At 45.4% G+C, this 18,335-nt stretch overlaps 4 protein-coding genes across 5 annotated transcripts; 1 reads left to right on the forward strand and 3 right to left on the reverse strand.

Annotated features, from left to right (window-relative positions):
* Nucleotides 1-828: 828 nt before the first annotated feature.
* Nucleotides 829-4,254, reverse strand: LOC132260116 (mucin-3B). Its single transcript, XM_059758057.1, is given in 6 exon segments — nucleotides 829-943; nucleotides 1,228-3,081; nucleotides 3,153-3,533; nucleotides 3,602-3,938; nucleotides 4,019-4,084; nucleotides 4,146-4,254. Coding segments are annotated over 6 exon segments (2,769 nt in total). The 5' UTR covers nucleotides 4,198-4,254; the 3' UTR covers nucleotides 829-864.
* Nucleotides 4,255-4,418: 164 nt separating this feature from the next.
* LOC132265820 (DNA topoisomerase 2-binding protein 1-B-like) lies at nucleotides 4,419-8,546 on the forward strand. The gene is made up of 5 exons (XM_059766605.1): nucleotides 4,419-4,521; nucleotides 4,576-4,736; nucleotides 4,809-5,473; nucleotides 5,539-7,506; nucleotides 7,576-8,546. Exons 1-5 carry the CDS (start codon nucleotides 4,423-4,425, stop codon nucleotides 8,523-8,525), a joined length of 3,843 nt encoding a protein of 1,280 aa, XP_059622588.1. The 5' UTR covers nucleotides 4,419-4,422; the 3' UTR covers nucleotides 8,526-8,546.
* A 518-nt stretch (nucleotides 8,547-9,064) lies between these two features.
* LOC132265830 (SWI/SNF complex subunit SMARCC2) lies at nucleotides 9,065-13,236 on the reverse strand. Of its 2 annotated transcripts, none has more exons than XM_059766622.1 (6): nucleotides 13,050-13,236; nucleotides 12,659-12,784; nucleotides 10,620-12,596; nucleotides 10,352-10,538; nucleotides 9,483-9,806; nucleotides 9,065-9,423 (listed from the first exon to the last, which is right to left on the reverse strand). In XM_059766622.1, exons 1-6 carry the CDS (start codon nucleotides 13,164-13,166, stop codon nucleotides 9,074-9,076), a joined length of 3,081 nt encoding a protein of 1,026 aa, XP_059622605.1. In that variant the 5' UTR covers nucleotides 13,167-13,236; the 3' UTR covers nucleotides 9,065-9,073. The 2 variants fall into 2 exon arrangements, with proteins under 2 accessions (XP_059622605.1, XP_059622598.1); XM_059766615.1 differs by having other exon boundaries at nucleotides 9,483-9,944.
* Nucleotides 13,237-13,386: 150 nt separating this feature from the next.
* Nucleotides 13,387-18,283, reverse strand: LOC132265905 (protein takeout-like). Its single transcript, XM_059766703.1, has 4 exons — nucleotides 18,116-18,283; nucleotides 16,810-18,052; nucleotides 15,787-15,879; nucleotides 13,387-14,129 (listed from the first exon to the last, which is right to left on the reverse strand). The coding sequence occupies exons 2-4, from the start codon at nucleotides 16,871-16,873 to the stop codon at nucleotides 13,537-13,539; spliced, it is 750 nt and encodes a 249-aa protein (XP_059622686.1). The 5' UTR covers nucleotides 16,874-18,052; nucleotides 18,116-18,283; the 3' UTR covers nucleotides 13,387-13,536.
* Nucleotides 18,284-18,335: the final 52 nt, after the last annotated feature.

Genomic DNA, 18,335 nt, shown 5'->3' on the forward strand with positions numbered 1-18,335 from the left:
CCTCCTCTCTTGTTTCCAAACTAATTCTCAAGTCAATATTGGATGCCCCAACTGCACTATTACGGGTAGATTAACGAGTTACACAGAATTTTTCTTTACTTTGTTCAAACATTAATTTTTCTTCACATCTGGCAATATGTTTCACTATAATTCCTCTTTTATTTATTTGTTTATACTATTAACGGCCTCTGAGACGAGAAGTTTACTCATATATCCTATTCCCTACAGTGAATCTTGTGCTAGGCTCCTAAAATACACTTTGTCCTTAAACCAGAGACAAGAAGAAGTATGTTTCTATAGACCCAAATACCTTTTTTTTCTTTTGCTTCTACCATAATCTATCCTTCACCTTTTCACACACCTAAATATCAGAAATATACACTATAATCTACCTACAATTATTTGGTATCATTTTCCTTTTCAATCCCCCTTTGCATCTGCAAGGAGGAGAATTTCACAACAATCATGACTAAATGTAAATTACAATACAATTCTAAAAAGAATTGGAAGAAAAAACAAGACGAATATATTTTTAAAATATATCATCATTTGAGGAGGACGTAAAATTCGGTGGATTAATTTTTGAAAGATAGAGATTACGATTCCTTTACGATTTTTTTTACCTATTTAGTGCTTCGTTTTTACTCTCAATTCACTTTGTCCTTAATACCGTTAATTACCATAGAAGAACGAGAAGTTAGTATTCGAATATGTTGCAATATCGACAATATCCTAAAATTATATACTGATAATACACGTCATTCCTCCCAAGATTGGATCGATTGCATAGAAAGGAGCGTGAACAGAGATGTCTTATTTAATTTAATTGCCGGTGGTATTAAATTAAATAAGATTGCTTAAGTCTCATTCACACACATCGTCGTCTGATGATGAGCTGCCCGGAATGGAGCTGAACCAAGTCTCTCGGCTGTTTTTCAGGGATCTGAAAGGAGTTCGAAAAGAAAGGCCAAAATGAATTCATGTTTGCATTCCACAAGTCACTAAACTTTGCCAAAATTCAACCAAAAGTGCTAAGAATCTCAACAAAGATAACAGAAAAAGCACTCTACCTTATCAAATTAAGTGGTATAATATGCTCAAAACTTATCAGTAAATTATTTACAGTGACAAAACCACACATTTTACAACAAATTGTAAAATTATCGCAAGAAAATCATTTTATAGTTCTGTGTTGATTGCAGTCAAAGAGATATGTTTACTACTCACGCGGACTTTTGTTTGGTGTTTGTCGGCAATGTGAGTGAAGCTCGATAGTAGGGCTGATCTTCTTCGTTATCAGGCATTTTTCTCTGCAATGTCATTGTCTCCTGAGGCGATTCCTCCGTCTCTGCATCGAGATAGTAGCGCGATCCGTGTGCCGATTTACAATTCTCACACTCGCTCAGATAGTCGTCATCTAGACTTGTGTCATTGGGCAGAAAGTGCTCCTTCGGATTGGAGCAGTTCTTCGATGTCGTGCACACGGGCAGTGGCTTCTCCTCACCCTTGTGCAATGTGCCCATTCTGCCAGACATATGCGATCGTTGCATCTGATGGTGACTCTGCATCAGACCACTAATATTGGTCGTGGGCGATGGGATGTTTATGACGGAAGGTACTTTGCTCACGACCTCGGATATTGAGCATCTGGTGCTGTTCTTGCCCGACGAGCTGGACACGGAGGTTTTTGGCAGTGAGTAGGTGATGTGGTTGATTGCTGGTGGGAAACCATACACATTGGTCGTTGTGGGTAGTTGACTGTTGATCTTGTGAAGACTGTGCGACTTCTCTGACATTCGCGAGTCAAAGGCAAAAGCCTGCATACTTTTCAGAGCCTCCTCGTTGCGCGGCAAGGATTTACAGTATTGATTGGACGCAGTGGCACTGTAGGGAATCATCCGTGGCACATAGTGTGGAGCTGGAGGTCCGCTCGCCTTCGAGATTGTCTGAATTTTTCCCACTCCACTGACAACATGGTATCTCTGTGTGTTCCGATTCATCTTTGGTGGCAGAGCCGGATTTGGCTTCTGTTGTACAACCGACGACATGGAATCGATCAATTGAATGGGAAATGGTGGTACGTCCACGGAAGCGGTGACGTCCTTCGTGCTCTTTCCCGCCGACGTCGTGGTATTCTTCAGAATCGACTGAACATGACGGGGGTGAGCCTGATTTGGCGTCTGCGGCAAGGAATTGGTGTGGTGCAATTCCACCTCAGTTATGGACTTGGTCATCTCTGAGTTCAGGACATACTTGGAAATTGTGGGTATTTTGTTGGCTCCGCACGTGGAATTGCTCACTGGAATCACCGGCGGTGGAATTGTAACTGGACTGACATCCACCCTCGTATTTGGTGATCTCCCGCGACGCAAACTATTTGTACAACTCCCCACGGAAGTGTTGGGTTCCACATGTAAATTGGTACTCTGCTGCGCTGTCTCGTCCGGCTTCATCTTCATCTTGTTCTTGCTGCTGATCAACTTTGTGGGCAATCCCGTGAGAAACATACTCTGTGACACTGAATTCAGATGACTCGATCCCATGTAGGTCATTGGCACGTGCTGAATGGGACACTGACACGTTTTCTTGTCCACCTTCGTCCCATCCGTGTTGCTGGTGGTGAAGTGACGCGGAATTGTGCGATGATACCGTCTATAAGTCGATGGAGTCTTTGACCCACTAGTGTAGTCTCGAGTCAAGGATTTACTGCCGTCAAAAAGCGGTGGTGGTAGAATTGGTACTAGTTTCATCTCTGCCTCCACCTCTGCAGCCACAGTTGTCGATTTATCCTGGCCAGGAGATGGCATTTCGATATCCTTAGGAATAATTGTGCGTCCGTTGCAGGGAGACCTGAGGCAAATCTGTCCACTCGTCAATGCGGCATCTGTGCCACAATGTTGCACCTGACTCTTTGCCTCTTGGGGCGACGTGACGTATGAACAGATTGCAGATGAAGTGTTAGTCATGTTAGCCACCGAAACATTCCCATTTTCCACCATACACGTGGCCGAAGTGCAATTGAATTGTGTCTGCGTTGCTCTCGGATGATTCTGACCACCGGCTGTAGGTGTATTAGTGGTGCTAATGATAACGAGAGCGAGAGGAAATTGTTAGTCAAGCAATGAATGAGAGATGATGACTAAATGTCTGACCTATTGTTCTGAATGGCTGCGATGGAATTGTTAATTTGATGATTCTCGCCAGCAGCCACAGCTGTTATGCTTCCGGCATTGTTAATGTTAATGTTTATGAGATTAGTGGTGTTTGTTGTGATATTCGATGGGGCCACTTCGCTCGAGCTGTCTCCAGGGCAGATGTTTATGGGCACTGTTCGGTGGGTTGTCGTGGCCACACTCACAGTGCACGACGATGTATTCATCGCAACGGCCTCCTCGTACGGCGGAGGAGCTTCTCCACGTGGGAAGTATCCACTGGACGGCTTCCACAGCTGATAGTGATTGGCGGTGTTCTCGTACGGGTACTCCATGCTCATCGACCCATTGCCCATGTATGAAATATTGCCAGCGATGTAGCTGCTTAAGAAAATCGCACTCAAATCTCTGGCAAAGTACCCTAATCACCGTGTATCTCTGACACTTACCCAATGCTGCCCAGGCTCCTTTGATCTTCGTTCACTTGGCGAGACTCCCGGACACGGATCTTGCGCTGTCGCAGGCGATTTATGAGGAAGTAGATGAGTGACAGGGAGAGGGTGACTGTCACACCCGTGGCCACGAGTCATATGCCCAGATCGGAGCCTCTTTCGTGGCTATGGGTCAAGTTATCGTCCTGGCAAACGAACTCGCAGCAAATGTCGCTCATTTGGAAGGACTTGCACTCCAGTGGGGGCTTGCACAGCATGTGCTTGCAGGCTCGCGGATTCCCGTTATCGCAGACGCACAACTCGCAGGTGGTCGGTCCAGGAGCATAGTGTGCACCTGCAATGAATCGCCAAGTAATCCATTAATTGACTTTTCTGACCCACAACTGATGGCTAAATCCATCAAATCTCAGTTACCGTGATTGATATTTTTTCCGTACAAATCTTGACATGGAGCCTTATTTTCATCCTCTCCCTGCGCGTCTGTAATTAACAATTTATTGTGTATTCCATCACAGGGGTTCTCTCTCTGGGCCTAACTCACCATTCACCAGGTTACTGAGGAGCACAACAAATGGTAAAAGGGGGAAAATCATTTTTATTTCTCCACTCGCACTGAAAATCCCAAAAATTCCACAAAATCAATTGTCAAAATATGTATGTGCACTGCGAAAATTCATCGATTTGGGTATGTTTTTCGATATCGCAAGCCGTTGTCCGAACGGGCCATTCAAATTTTGGCTCGCGATTTGACGTTTTCTGCATTTGCAAGTGTTGTGATTTCTTTTGGCCAAAAATTTCGCCTGATTCTCACTAAAAAGATGAATATTTCCCTGCAGGGCGACTCCTTGTCGTTCTTTTGTGTCCTACGAAATGGATGCAGGAAAGAAGAAGCTCCCAGTTTGCTGTCCTGTGTTGAAGTAAGATGGCTCCTTATCATTCCGGGGATTGGTTATTTATTTTCGTCTTTTTAGCATATAAGAGAACACCTCAACCTGTCCAACAATCTGAAATGGGTGGACGAGGACTACTGCTTGCGAGTGGATGTTGAGAGCTTAGCAAAAACGAGTGTGTTCATCTTTGAAGAGTTTTCCGGGAGAGCATTTGAACATCTAACCTCAAACTCGAAAGCGCTGTAAGAGAATATTTATTTCGCAATATTTCAGGTGTATTTTCATCTAATATTGCCTTTTTCCTAATTTAACAGCATCATTGGACCGCCCTGCTTGAAATACAGCCTCGTCCAGAACACCATCATTCCTTTGAGCGCAACTCCCGTGTTCACTGTTGCAATGAAGAACCTCGTTGTGAGTTTGTCCGGCATTTCTGTCGCTGAGAAGGCAGAAATTAAGAAGCTGGTTCACTGGATGGGCGGTTGCTACTCCAACAATCTGGACGCGAGTTGTACACACCTGGTGACCGACACGGTGAAGTCGAAGAAATACGAAATTGCAGGCACTCGAGGATTAGAGATCTTCCGGCCAGAGTGGGTAAAGGACATTTGGGATAAGAATCAGGAGAGAGCGATCCTTGCCGAGGAGCCAATCTTTAACAGACATCGCTTGCCCGTGTTTCACAAGTTGGTTGTTACGTCGACCAACTTGAGCAATACTGAGAAGGAGAATATAAAGAGACTGATTGAAGAGAATGGCGGCACATATTCCAGAACCTTCAAGAGCCAGATTGTGAACATTTTAATTCTTAACGAGGATGGTACGCACTCGGAAAAGTACAAATTGTCAGGGAAGCTCAAAATCGAGTGCCTAAAGCCACAATGGGTTTACGACAGCACCGCCAAGAAGTACGCCGTCTGCATGGAGAATTACCGGGTGATTGCTTCTGTGAAACACTCAACTCCCACCAAGGACTTAGGTTTGGATTACCGTTTCCAATGCAATCGGCATCTTTCTGACAATGTTTTGTTATTTATATTTCAGGAAATCGGGCCCATTTCTCGATGATGTCAAACATATCACAGATATCCTCAGTAACGACAGCAGACAAGGAAATTGATGAAACTCAGCATGGTGTGACTCCCAGGGCGTCGTGCTCCAAGACGCGCGATGAAGATGTGACGCTAAAGGGATGGAATCACACTCGATTCACTACTAAGTTGGATACACCTAATCAGGAGGACACCTTCAACTATCGCGATAAGCTGAAGAATCTTCAGTTGAAAGTGATGAAAGCGAGTGGCACTTTTCTCGATGGCCTCCAAATTTACTTACTCGGCTTCACAGCAGCAGAAAGCATGAAGTTGAAGAAGATAATCATCCAAGCTGGAGCTACATTGTACACTGAACTCTCGGACAACATTAGCCATGTCATATGTGGCGAAGCAACTGAGAATGAGATCAAAAGACTTGGAATGGCGAAGATACAGTGCAAAATCGTGACACTCGATTGGTTACTGGAGAGTCACCGATTGAAACATCCCGCCGAGGAGGAGAAGTACATGATGCTCGTGAAGAGAGTGCCTCCGGAATCCGAACAGCCATCACCGGCAAGTAAGAAGAGCATCGAGGCGATGAATGCCAGTTTCAAGCGTCCCGCAGTCCCTCGTCGCATATTGGACCTGGGCGAAGGCCCATCTAAAGTGATCCAGAAGTACCTGCCGACAGCTGAGACCACAAACAGTAGTTTAACGTCTGTGTCACAACATAACAACAATGCCACTAACGAGACATACAACTCCAATGTTGATCCTCAAGATGTAGAAATGTTGACATTCTTGGAAGACACGACATTCTATCTATACGGATATGAAGACGAAAATCCCCAGGCCGTGAAGGATGTGGAGAATGCACTGGGGATTGTGGTGGATGCTACATTCAAAGGGACGGTGGACTACATTCTTGTGCCTGTGGAGGCCTTGGAGAAGATCGATCCTCCGGTGAAGGGGACAAACATTGTCAATGATCTTTGGCTGGAGGACAGTATCAGCAACAGAAACTGTGTGCATATCATGTTCTACCATGAACCGATACTGTCTACTGGACTGAAGGATTTACTCCTGGGAATTCACATCACTTTCAGCAACTTCACAGGGAGCATTAAGCTCTACATGGCAGCTCTGGCGGCCGCAATGGGTGCCAAGATTCTTGATCACTATCCCAAAAAGGTGAATTCGCTGCTGATATGTGCCAAAACAGAGGGATCAAAGTACGCTGCGGCTCTCAAGTGGAAATTTCCTGTGGTCACTGACGATTGGCTCTTCGATACCTACAGTGAGAAGAGGGTGAAGAAGATAGGAAACTACCTTCTCGGCAAGTCGACTGTCCCTGAGGGTGTTGAGCCTTATCAGAGACTCAATCGGGAGGAAGAAGCAGAAATTTTGAGTGTTCAGGAAAATGTGGATCCTGTGGAAAATGACGCATTCCTCGGTGATCTCACCACTGAAGGTGATGGCTATATTAGCAGGGCAACAAAGAGGAAATCAGATGAGTTGGACTGCGATAATTATTCTCCACTCCGTACAAAATTTGCTGTGCACACGAACAAACTTGTGGAGTCACCAATTAGGCACAAGAGATTGGCTCTCCTAGCGCAAGAAACACCAACAAACAAGAAGACATCGAATACGCCAATCACTTCTCAAGTAAATAATACGTATTCGGATTTTGACACGCCCGTGAGGGGAACCATCAGAGACACACTGAAGCTGAATCTGAACGTTGGCGAACAGAAAACACCGGGAGGAAGCATCAGAATTCCAGATACTTCAGTGTTTCTGAAGAAGCCCAACACTCCACTCGTACCGGAACCCAGTGGAGACTTGACGCAATTGTGGTCTGTTCAGCGCAATGCAGATGCAGCCACGTCTTTGATACCCGAGAAAAGCACTCCGAATCGTGATTCGCCATCGGCATCGGATGTTCGCAATTACTTCTATCAGACACTCCTGGGTAGGAGTTGACTTTATATGTTTTGTTCAATATGTGCTTCATAAAATTCTTTTCTCTTCCTCATTTCAGGTGAGAATCACTACGAAGCAGCCAAGAGATTGGAGACTCAAAGTCAATCCCAGAGTCAGACGCCGGTGGAGAGAGGCATAGCTAGTGGTGAAGAGATGGAGTCAGTGAGGAAGCTCAAAGAGTTTCTGGAAAACAATATGTCTTCCTCACACAGACGACTGATCTTCGCGGAGAACAGTGAACCCTGCACAGAACCACCATGCACAGGCCCTCAAGGAGGTTCTGAGCAACTCGTCGGCTGGGTGGATCCCTCTGAATATCAGCCATTCAGAAATCCAGACATGGAGGAATCTGTCAAAGAGTACAACTTCCACATATGTGGCATTACGAAGAAGGCAGAAATTATGCAGATGATCGAGAAACTAGGAGGAAAAGTGCTCATATCAGAGACCTTCGATCCCACATGCACTCACGTTGTATTTGGGAATCTCAATAGAGGCGAGAAGGTTCTCTGTGCCGTGGCAACTGGAAAGTGGCTCTTGAATACGAAATATCTCCAGGACAGCACTAAGGCCGGTCACTTCCTACCCGAGGAAGACTACGAAGTGGGAAATGATGAACTGCAGTACTGTTCGCAATTGAAAGAAATTGAGAAGCCTCTGGCTCAGGCATGCTTTCGGTGGCGACAGCGAATTAAGCGGGCAGGAAATGCCATCGAAGGACCGTTTAAGAACATGAGATGCCTGTTGTTGATTGGCAACATGACTGATCCAATTTCGAGGCTGATCACTGCTGGATGCGGGACCATTGTCCGTGTGGATCCACCATACAGCACAAAGGCCGAAGCGAAATCACTGACTCACGTACTCGTTAATACGAAGGATCACAATATTTCAAGGGCAGACGTGCGATTTTTCAAAAGCAAACACATCCCAATTGTCTCGGTTCGGTTAGTCAACGCTCAACTCTGCGATGAAATTGCTCCAAATCTCAACGATTTCCTCATATAATAATCACAACTTCATTTAATGTATCTACGTTTTTTATTCTCTATAGCAATTCACAAATTATTATGTGACCTTTTATCATTATAGATTTCACTGAAGAAGCCATTAAATTACGAGTTAGATTTTTTAGCTTTCACAATACATCATCAGTTAATTTTACTTCACCATAATAGACATGTAATGTAAAATATTTTTAAAATAAAAAAAAAACTCTAAATACGCTTAATCTATCATTCCGCCTATCGCTTGTACCCTTCTTCCTAATCATCTATCATCTTTACGAGTAGCTTTTTTCTCCAATCATCGAGAAAGAAACTCTTGGAATTTTCGCAATCATACGGTCAAAAATCAAAGGAGATCTCCCTCTAAATGTAGTGTAAAAATGTCCTTGCATATTGGGTGTCTGCAAGAAGTGCATTTCCAAAATTGACACCATTTACGATGATCATGAGATATTTCTCCATGTCAATTTATGTACAACAGCGTGCCTCAGAGGTTCATTTGTGCTGTCTGTCGGCAGGGATCAGTGAGAATTTCATAGGTGAGACAACTTACGGCCTGCTAGCCATTGGAGGCGCTCCATTGCCAGGCATCCCGGGCGGCGCCTGCTGTTGCGGCACCGTGGCAGCTGGTGGCGGTCCCTGTGGCGGCGGCTGGCTCACCACCGGAGGCCCCACCGGCGGCTGATTCGGTGGCACGATGGCCTGATGCTGCTGCCCAGGCACTCCACCCGGTGGCGGCACATTGGGATTCTGCTGCCACTGCTGTTGCTGCTGCAGACCCTGCTCCTGCTGCAGCCTATGATGTGCCTGCTGACGCGCCCTGAACTCTGCCGCTTTCAGCTGCTCCAGATGGAATTGCTGACGCTCCGTGATCAATTGCTGCCTCTGATACTCCAAGCCTACAAGTAAAATCACAATCACACACAATCCCCAATCTCCCTACGCCAACTCCACACACCTTCTCTCTCGCGCTCCATTGTTGTCTCCAGCTCTTCAAAGTGGCGCAACTTGATCTCCAACTTCTTCATCTGCGTCTCCACCAGCAGAGCCACCAGACTCTTGATCTTCCTCTCCTCCACGGCGGCCAAGTGCTTGGCCTTCACGGCGGCGGACGCCAGAGCAGCGGCCGCCGCTGACTGCACATTGGCCTCATTGAACAACTTGTGCTTCTCCGTCCCGTTCTCCTTGGCCGCCGAGCCATTCACACTGGCCACCGCAGTGGCTCCCGCGGCCGCCGCTGGGCCACCCGCCTGATTAGGCGGTGACGCCGGAGTGCTGGTTTCTGAAGATTTTTCACTACTTTTACTTTCATTAATACTATCTGACGGCGGCAGTTGAGCCTCCGCTTTCACACTACTCTTATCGTCCGCTGCAGACGGATCACTCGTTTTACATGCCTCCGCACTTGTCTCTGTTTTGTCTGAATCCGCAAATAAGGGGAATAGAAATCAGAAAAATCATAATTTTGTACAATCAACTAATATTGTCAAATTAAACTATCCCACTATGTGGAAGTGAAACTAGTGAATGTGATGTGAGAAAAACAAGGAGATAATAAACCAACTAGTGTGATGTGAACTCTTGTTAAGAGTGTGAGAAAAAATGTTATTAATTAAATAAAATATCCTCTAATTCTTAAGGACTCCTGTTTTCTAGGAAATCAATTCAATGTGTGTATGTGTGTGATTATTTACAGAGGTGCAAAATGCCTTTTTACACGCGTGATTCGCCTTCACTCTCCACTCTATACTCTACTGTTATCAACTCTATTATATTGTTAGAACACAAAGTCAAGTGAAACAAAACACAAAACATTCATCCACTCACCATCTTTCTTAGACACATCTTTCACATCCTCATCAGTGCCCGGTTGCTTCTCATCCTCTTCCTTCTCTGGGGCTGTGCCTGCAATTCCACTGTTCGCCAGGCCGGCGTACGGATCAAATTTCCCACCATATCCAGACTTTTCCACGTTTTTAAAGTGTGCATCCATGATCGATGAAGGTACCTCGTCCTTGAAGGCATCGATGACCAAGAATTGAAAAGAAACTCTTAGTCAGACATACAAGTGCACTCCCAAACCAAATCAACTCACTTTGATTGCTGCGAATTCCTCCATGGCCGCTTTAGCTGCCGCCGCAGCCACTCTCGGATCCACCACTGATGCCAGGAAGGCGACTGTTGACATTATGGGATTACCGGACTTGCTGAAGGGAATGGGCTGGTAGGCCAGTGGTCCGATGCAGTTGTCATCCTCCAGATATGGATCCTCAATGGGCAATCGCAAGAAGTGCAGAATGCACTCATCCTGTGTCCTGGAGCCCACATGCTCGCACACCTTGTTCCAGTCATCCTTGTACATCTCCAAGCCCTCGAGGAGGAGCAAAGTCTCCTGTTCTGTCCACTCCCTCGTCATACTGGCGGCCGTCTTGTTCCTCATCGCAGACGGCTTCTTGCCATACTGATCGAGTTTCAGCCCAAATTGGGCGCCCGGCTCAATTCCACCAGGAATGGCAGGTGGAGCCCCAGACTCCGTCTTGATAGTTGCCCCACCAAGAGCACCTGCCACCTCGCACTCCTTCTCCTTCTGCTTCTTGTCCAGATCGAAGAGCATCTTTGATGCGGATGGCTGAGGCGTCTTCTGGGCATTCACCGGCTGCAGTCCAGACGGCGTGTCACTCAGCACGTGGAAGTGAGATGTGGGCGGTGGGCCCATGGGTGTGGGTCGACAATCTGTATCAATCTGATAGTTGATCAAGCCCCACTGCTCCAGGAATGCGTGGACACGCATGATCGCACACACGTCTCCAGCCAAATTGCGTCTGCACGCTGTGCTGGTGAGATACTCAGTGGGGTTCAGTCGATATGTGTCGATCATGAAGTTTCGGTATGCCATGTAGATTTCTGGTGTCTTGGACTTATTCTTCGCATTGAAGAACTCCGACATGGCCCTCTTCTCCACCACATGAATGGAATTGTAGTCGAACCAGGCGGAATAAGATGGGACAATGATGTGATGGGTTTGCTCTGTCACATTGTCCTCGAGATCATCCTTCGGCTGAAACTCTTGTGTGTTGCTGTTGTCACTGGTCTTGCCCGCCTGTGAGTCCTCACCACGCTCCATATCCTCATCCAGATCCGTCACCGTGCCGCCCTTGATTGGCATCATCTCCGAGTCACGCTGCTTGTTGGACGGCGTCGCCGGACTGGCGGTGGAAGAAGTGTTTGGCTGCACCTTCGTCACCTCCTGAATATTGGGCTCTGGCTGTGGGTCATCCATGTCGCGTGTCAGATCCTCGTCGTCATCACCGTCACCACTGCGCGTCTTCTTCTGGAACACCGCCGGTGAGCGACCACTTTTCCTCTTGCCGCCTTTGAGAATTGGCGGAGGGGTTGGAGAGCGTTTTCTCTTTGGGTTCTTGGTGCGAGCCCTTCCCTTCTCATCCCCAGTCGGTGACATCAGATCATCAACTGTGAGACGCAAGCGATGCGCCTTCTTCCTGCCCTGCTCGTCCACCTCGTAATCCTCCTCGGCCATCCACTCGTTATACTGATCCAGGTGCAGAGCCCACAAAGCGCACACTCTCCAACGGTCGCCCGGCGAGGGCAGATTGTCCGGCACCAAGTCCGGCAAGTCAAAATTGTTAGCCAGCCAAGAGTCGTACGACTCAGGGAAGTAATACCAGTGCATCATGACATTCTTCTCGCGCTTGAATGAGGGCCGAGCGTATTCTTCAGGGAGGGGATCCACAACTGGATAGATTATATGTGTGGCATCCTCTTCATCATCTGCCATCTCACCCTGGTGCTTCTTGATGATCGCCTCCACTTTGCTTGCCAACGCTTTGTCCACCTCTGGGCGAATAAACACCACCGGAAGTCGGAGACATTCGCCCTCAATCAGGGCAGTCTCGATCTCCAGCAGCATTGGCATGTTGACATCCTTCCGGGCTGTGTTCTTCGCCATACTGAAGTCAAACTTCTTCCAACCCTTCTCACTTTTGAACCGGTACATTGCCATGAAAATGTTACACAGCGCTCCACCCGGCTTGAAGTCCAGGAGGCACCGCATCTGCGAGAGATTGATTTATCTATTTTAGACGAATTCTCGCTAGTCGCAAATGATTTTCTTACCGGTATCCTTGTGGTTGGTGGATCCACAGCATTTTTTCCCAGTTTTGTCTCCTGATACTGAATAAACTGGATAAGCAATTGCGACAGAAATTCTTTCGTCGGTGAATCTGATGCCGATGAAAAGAACTGAAAGAGACCAGTTCACAATGAGACTAACTGGTGTAAAACTGACACACTCTCCACACAAAAGGGAACCCTAATTACCGCACAAATCTCAACATTTCTTACAAAATACACCCTTTTTCCAATACTCTTCACTATTTACCCACCCCAGAGCAAGAAAATACATCTTCTGGTAGGGCAAATGAGGATTAAATTGGAAAATATCGCAGTGTTTTGCCAAAAAAGCAATATGGCTGGGTGGCGTTTCATTGCAGACGTGAGGCCTCACCTTCTTACAGTTTTTCTGCAGCCACGCACGAACCGTCTCAAATCCCTGTAGTGTCTCTGGCGACTGGAAGAACTCCACATTAGGACTACCGTCCTTTTTCTGCCCCAGGGACACCATTTCTTCCACAAAAATTACTTTTTCTTCACACCTCTCCTCTGCGGCTGGCGTCTGCTACCACTCACTTTTGCACTGACTCTCCAGACGGCGCTCGCGGTCGTCGAATACGAATTCCGAAACCCCGGTTTTTGAATTTCACATGGGGAAATTGCCGTTAACATACACCCGATGTGCGCAATATTGAATTATTTATTTTCCACAAAGTTGTCCGTCAGCCCTTTCCAGTCTCACATTGGATAGTTCACTCATAGAGACTTTATTTCCAAACTACAGCACAAATTATGTACAGCGAGTGTCTTAAAATATTTAACTCTATACCAAATTATTTGTCTTTTATTACAACTAAAAAACAAAGTCGTGCTGCCAGTGGTCACTCGTCGAGGAGGAATATCTTGTTCATTGGTACTTTGGTGAAAATTTTGTTGGTCACATCTTTGAACACATAGCTGAAAGTGTCTTCATAGCCACCCTTCAGCTCGTTGAAGATCAACTCCCAGTTCTCATTCATGAATCTGTTCATATTTTCGCCCAGCACTTTGTCGCCGTTGAAGAGATTCTCAAAGTTGAGGTAAACCCGTTTCGGCAGCAATTTGATGTTGTACTCCTTGAACCGTATGTACACCTCGCCTTTCTTCTTGATGGGCTCGCCGATGAGTTCATGCACAGTCTTCAGGCCCACCATGGTGATATTTGCCTTGCCCTTGCCGGTAATTGGCAGCAACAGAATGCGCCCGTCCATCGTGTAATCACCCACAAAGTCCACTCGAGGCGTCAAGCCATCGCACCTGAGGATGTAATTGTTGAGATCCGGATTGTACTTGGTCAGTCGCGTCTCCGAAATGCCCGATAGTTGGATGTTCTTGAAGTCCTGCTTCAGATTGATCGGTGAATTCTTGCCCTGTTGAATGGTCAACGCATTGATGGCCAACGGGTCAATCGAGGGGATTCCAAAGTCCGGCAAGCCTGCAGGTGGTAGAACAAACAATAAATTAGCAACGCATTTCCCACCTAATTATACACACCCGTGTGCGTGAAGAAATGGTAGGAAACAGCATGCATATCCCAGCAATCAATCATGATCGAGTCAGAGTAAGTGAGAGGAAAAGTGGTAGAAGAAGAGTAAAATCTAATTCAGTCGATTGGGCGGCACCGCCGCTGAGTAGAAAGTATTTCAATGGCATGTGAAAGAGTGAGCAATTAATTGCACATAGACAGGAGGACATGACCATTCGAAAAAGTACCAATCTTTTTCCCCACATTGCACAACAATGGCACTCGGTACAAACGAAATTTCTTCACTCCAAAACGCAAGCATCTTCAGCAATTTTTTCCATTGCAACACATTCTCCACGAAAGTTCAGTCACAAATGGTCGCGACTAGTGATGCTTGTCCTTGCAAATAAAGTGTTGTGTGTGCTCTTTCTCCATAAATTTATTCCCCAACACCACTCATCTGTACACTGACAGACATTACCTAATTCCTTAATTATGAATACACCATTTTTTACTCCTCATTGCAATCTATGCGCAAACATGAGTGCTTTTTCATATAGACTCCTCAATGCATGCCACGGTGCTTCTCACAGTATTCCGGGATTCACATCATCCAGGAAGTTCTTACATAAAGGAGTTACTCGACTCTCCTCAGCATAAGCAGTCACTGCACTGAGGCTGCCAGATAAAGAAGAAAGCTATCATATTTGAGGAGAAAACAACTGAGGTGATCAGTCGTAATAATTTCTATAATGCAGCTCTACCTGAAGACAGTGTTTTTCCACTCATTTTCATTGATGTCTTGCTCATGAGGAATCTCGCTTTCTTCATACTCCAACTATGCAAGAAGGAACATTTTGAGGATTTTTCAGGCCTCACTCAATGTTGAACTCAAAGGCCAATCTTTATAGCATTTTAAAGTGAGAGTCAATTTTGTAACACTGCATTTTGATCACCTCTTATCGCATACGTGCTCAAATTTATCAAGCCAAAAAATGCCATAATTCACCAGAATGTTAATGTGATTTGCATGGAGCATCCTCAATTTATATTTCCCTTTTCACACACACACACACAAAACATGAATTGAAAAAAAAAGTGAACGCGCACCGTGTGTCGCAAGTCTGCTCAGGCATTCTCCAAGGAATTTTCCTGCTCCACTAATTCTCACAAGTGCCAAGTGCCGAATTGTGGAGTCAAACGTTTTGCAATGCATGTGCGCAAATTTATCATTAACAAATCTCACAACATCGCTCAACCTTCAACTTGACTCTCTTTTCAACGTCGTTCACTCTCTGGTGCGCCTCTCAACTCACCAAATAGAGTGGTAATCGTGGTAATCGATCCATTCACATCAACACTTCATTCTCTTTTTTTTATTATTCCATTTATGCGGATTTTTTTTCATGTTGGCCAAACCGAAAATGTTATGCTCACGGCGGTAACGTGAAATGCATTGAGAGTGTCCAGTAGTTTTTATTTCTTCTTCTTTTTTGTGTGTGCATGAATATGTTTTGCTTCTCATCGCGCCTCTTTGCTCACACCTCACGTCTCTCAATGTGTGGTCATTGCTTGGAACGCAATCTCATATAATTAGTGGACGGAAAAGAAAATGCAAAATATTTACCATTTTTCATCTGTGGCAGAACATCTGTGACGGCCTGCAGGAGACACTGTCCCAATTTCGGGTCGTTCCTTCGGCACCGCTTGAATCCGTCCGCTGGTGTGTTGAGATGGCACAACATGGAAAGGAGGTGACAACAACAACAAAAAAAAAAGATTGAATTATTCTCCCCTCATCATCGCTAAGAGACTAACGAAAAATTTTGTAATAAGTGACCAATTGACACCAAAAAGCGAAAAAATTTGACGATTGGTCAAAAGGCGCTTGTCGCTGCACGTTTTTTTGTCCGAGATTTCATAAATTTCATGTTTATAGTGAAATGAAATATAATTATTATTGAATTTAATCGAGTTTTGACCGACTTTTAGCAATCGTTCCAGCACTCCAGCTGATTATGTCATCGCGAGAGACTCAACAAGAAATTGCACCAAGGAGATCAAAATCTCTCTCTCCATCTCTTTCCCACTCTAAAAACCAGAAGCCGCAATTGCAATATTATAAATCACTTTCAATTTTCTCTAATTATCGCCCCGACGAAATTCTAGCATAAACTCAATTGGCCGAAAGGGAAATAAAAGACCAATTTTCCACACTTTTTCAGCCACTTATTGGCGCAAATGGTGCGAAGGTGCAGTTGCAGAGTTGTGCAGCCAGGAATTTCGTTTCAACAGAGAGACTCTTTTTTTCTTCTGCATAATGCATACATTTTCCATCATCATCTCACTTGCCAGGCCTCATTGATCTCTTCTCTGACCATTTGCTGGCCGATTGGTGATGATTTACTTTCACTTTCCGCGTTGAATGTTAGTAGATCAAAAAAAGGTGAACCGCAAAGTAATGCTAAGGGGTTAAAATTGTATAAATTGCTCGTTAAATAGACGAAAAATCTTTCATTACGGAGAAACATCACATTGGCAACTTTCACGAGCGCCTATCTTTTCACAAATATTAGTGTTTAATTGTCGGCGGAGAAAGAGAGAAATGGGAGATGTGAGAAAAAAGTGATTAAATAAAATGTTCACTTACGCAATTCTTTGCCCAGTGTTAATCCAATTACTGTTAACAAAATTAAACTGTTTGATTTATGCATCTTTCCTTCCTTATGTGCCTCTTTTTGACGGTGAAATCTCCGCTTTTTCGACAAAACACACCAAATATATTTATGACTCAATTGCAATTATCTCCGCGCTCAGTGTCTTTTATTCGTGGTCACGCTAGAGACGAACAAAAAAAACTATCACTTTTACTCTCAACACGAGCACTGGTTGATTGGCTTCACAAAAATTTCACACCTGTGGCCTTTTCCACTACTTGGACGACTCTCAACTCTGGTGACTCCTCCGTGGTCAGTTGCAGACTGTTTCTCCCACAAAGGCCAACCGCGGTATTTATATGGAGTACGTCGCTGATCAACAATACACGCAATTCATTCATTCCTCCCAGTACATTTTCAACCTTAGCACATTGGATGGCTGTTTTCTTCTCGCCTCAACAGATCATCAGTGTCGCTGAGATGTGTGAAATTCCACCGGAAAATGCTCAGTGCTGTGTGGTCAACCTCAAGTCAAGGCTCCCGCGGGAAGTTCAAGCCGTTCAGAGATTTCAGACCTTTCTGGGCACCTCCACGACCACTATGGGTGCGTCTTTGCCACCCAGATGAGGATCTCTTGCAATGATTTCGTTCACCGTGTGCTCTCTCAGGTACTGCGAAATGCCTCCGCAAATTTCGCACAAACTCTCTCCACGGCTACTCGCTAATCGTGGCACGGGCTGCAGTTTCTCATTCATCTGGTACTTGTGGAGACATTTATGACCTACGCCACCAAATTTATTCCGATTCCTCCTGCGATACCGCAAGCGATTTGACGCACTCATGCACTCTGCGGAATTTCTCTCTCGGAATTCGCACAGCTCGTAAAGTGTATCGAAGTCTAGTTCACTGTCCAGAATGGCATTATCTCCCCAATTTCTCCCACTGCTGTCCTCAGATTGAACAAATTGAGAGCGAGAGTCTTTACTCAAACTCCTTTTGGATCGCCTTTCCCGGATGTCTTCGTATATCTGTCTCTGATCTGTGAAGCTCTTCTCACTACAATCCTTAATTGTGCTGCTCTTCAAGGCACTACACTCTTGCTGGACATGGAGCTTCACGAAATCACTTACTCCAGACTGTCTCTCCTCCGGATGTTGACAGACGCAGTGTGTCTTTGAGCAGTAACACCCTCTTGCGTAATATATACCGGATTTATTGAGAAATGACGGCAGATACCTGAAAATATATGGAAATGTATGTGATATTCACTGCCAGGAAGTATTCGTGACGCAATCTTACAATGTATCTAAGCAGTTTCTCAGCAGTTTATCCATGGTAACCACTTGACAATCACAAGACTGTCTAAACAATGCGTTGTTGCGCTTATCTGCAGTAAAAAAAAGCGCAAAAATTGCGTAAATTAAGCAAGCAATACACTTTCCTCCGAAAAAAGTAAACACAAACGTCATGCGATGTTTGTGGTAAACTGTTATACGATGCCCATGAGAGCCTCTCGTGG

Source organism: Phlebotomus argentipes, unplaced genomic scaffold (assembly GCF_947086385.1).
Source record: "Phlebotomus argentipes unplaced genomic scaffold, Phlebotomus argentipes genome assembly contig_6, whole genome shotgun sequence".
NCBI lineage: Eukaryota > Metazoa > Arthropoda > Insecta > Diptera > Psychodidae > Phlebotomus > Phlebotomus argentipes.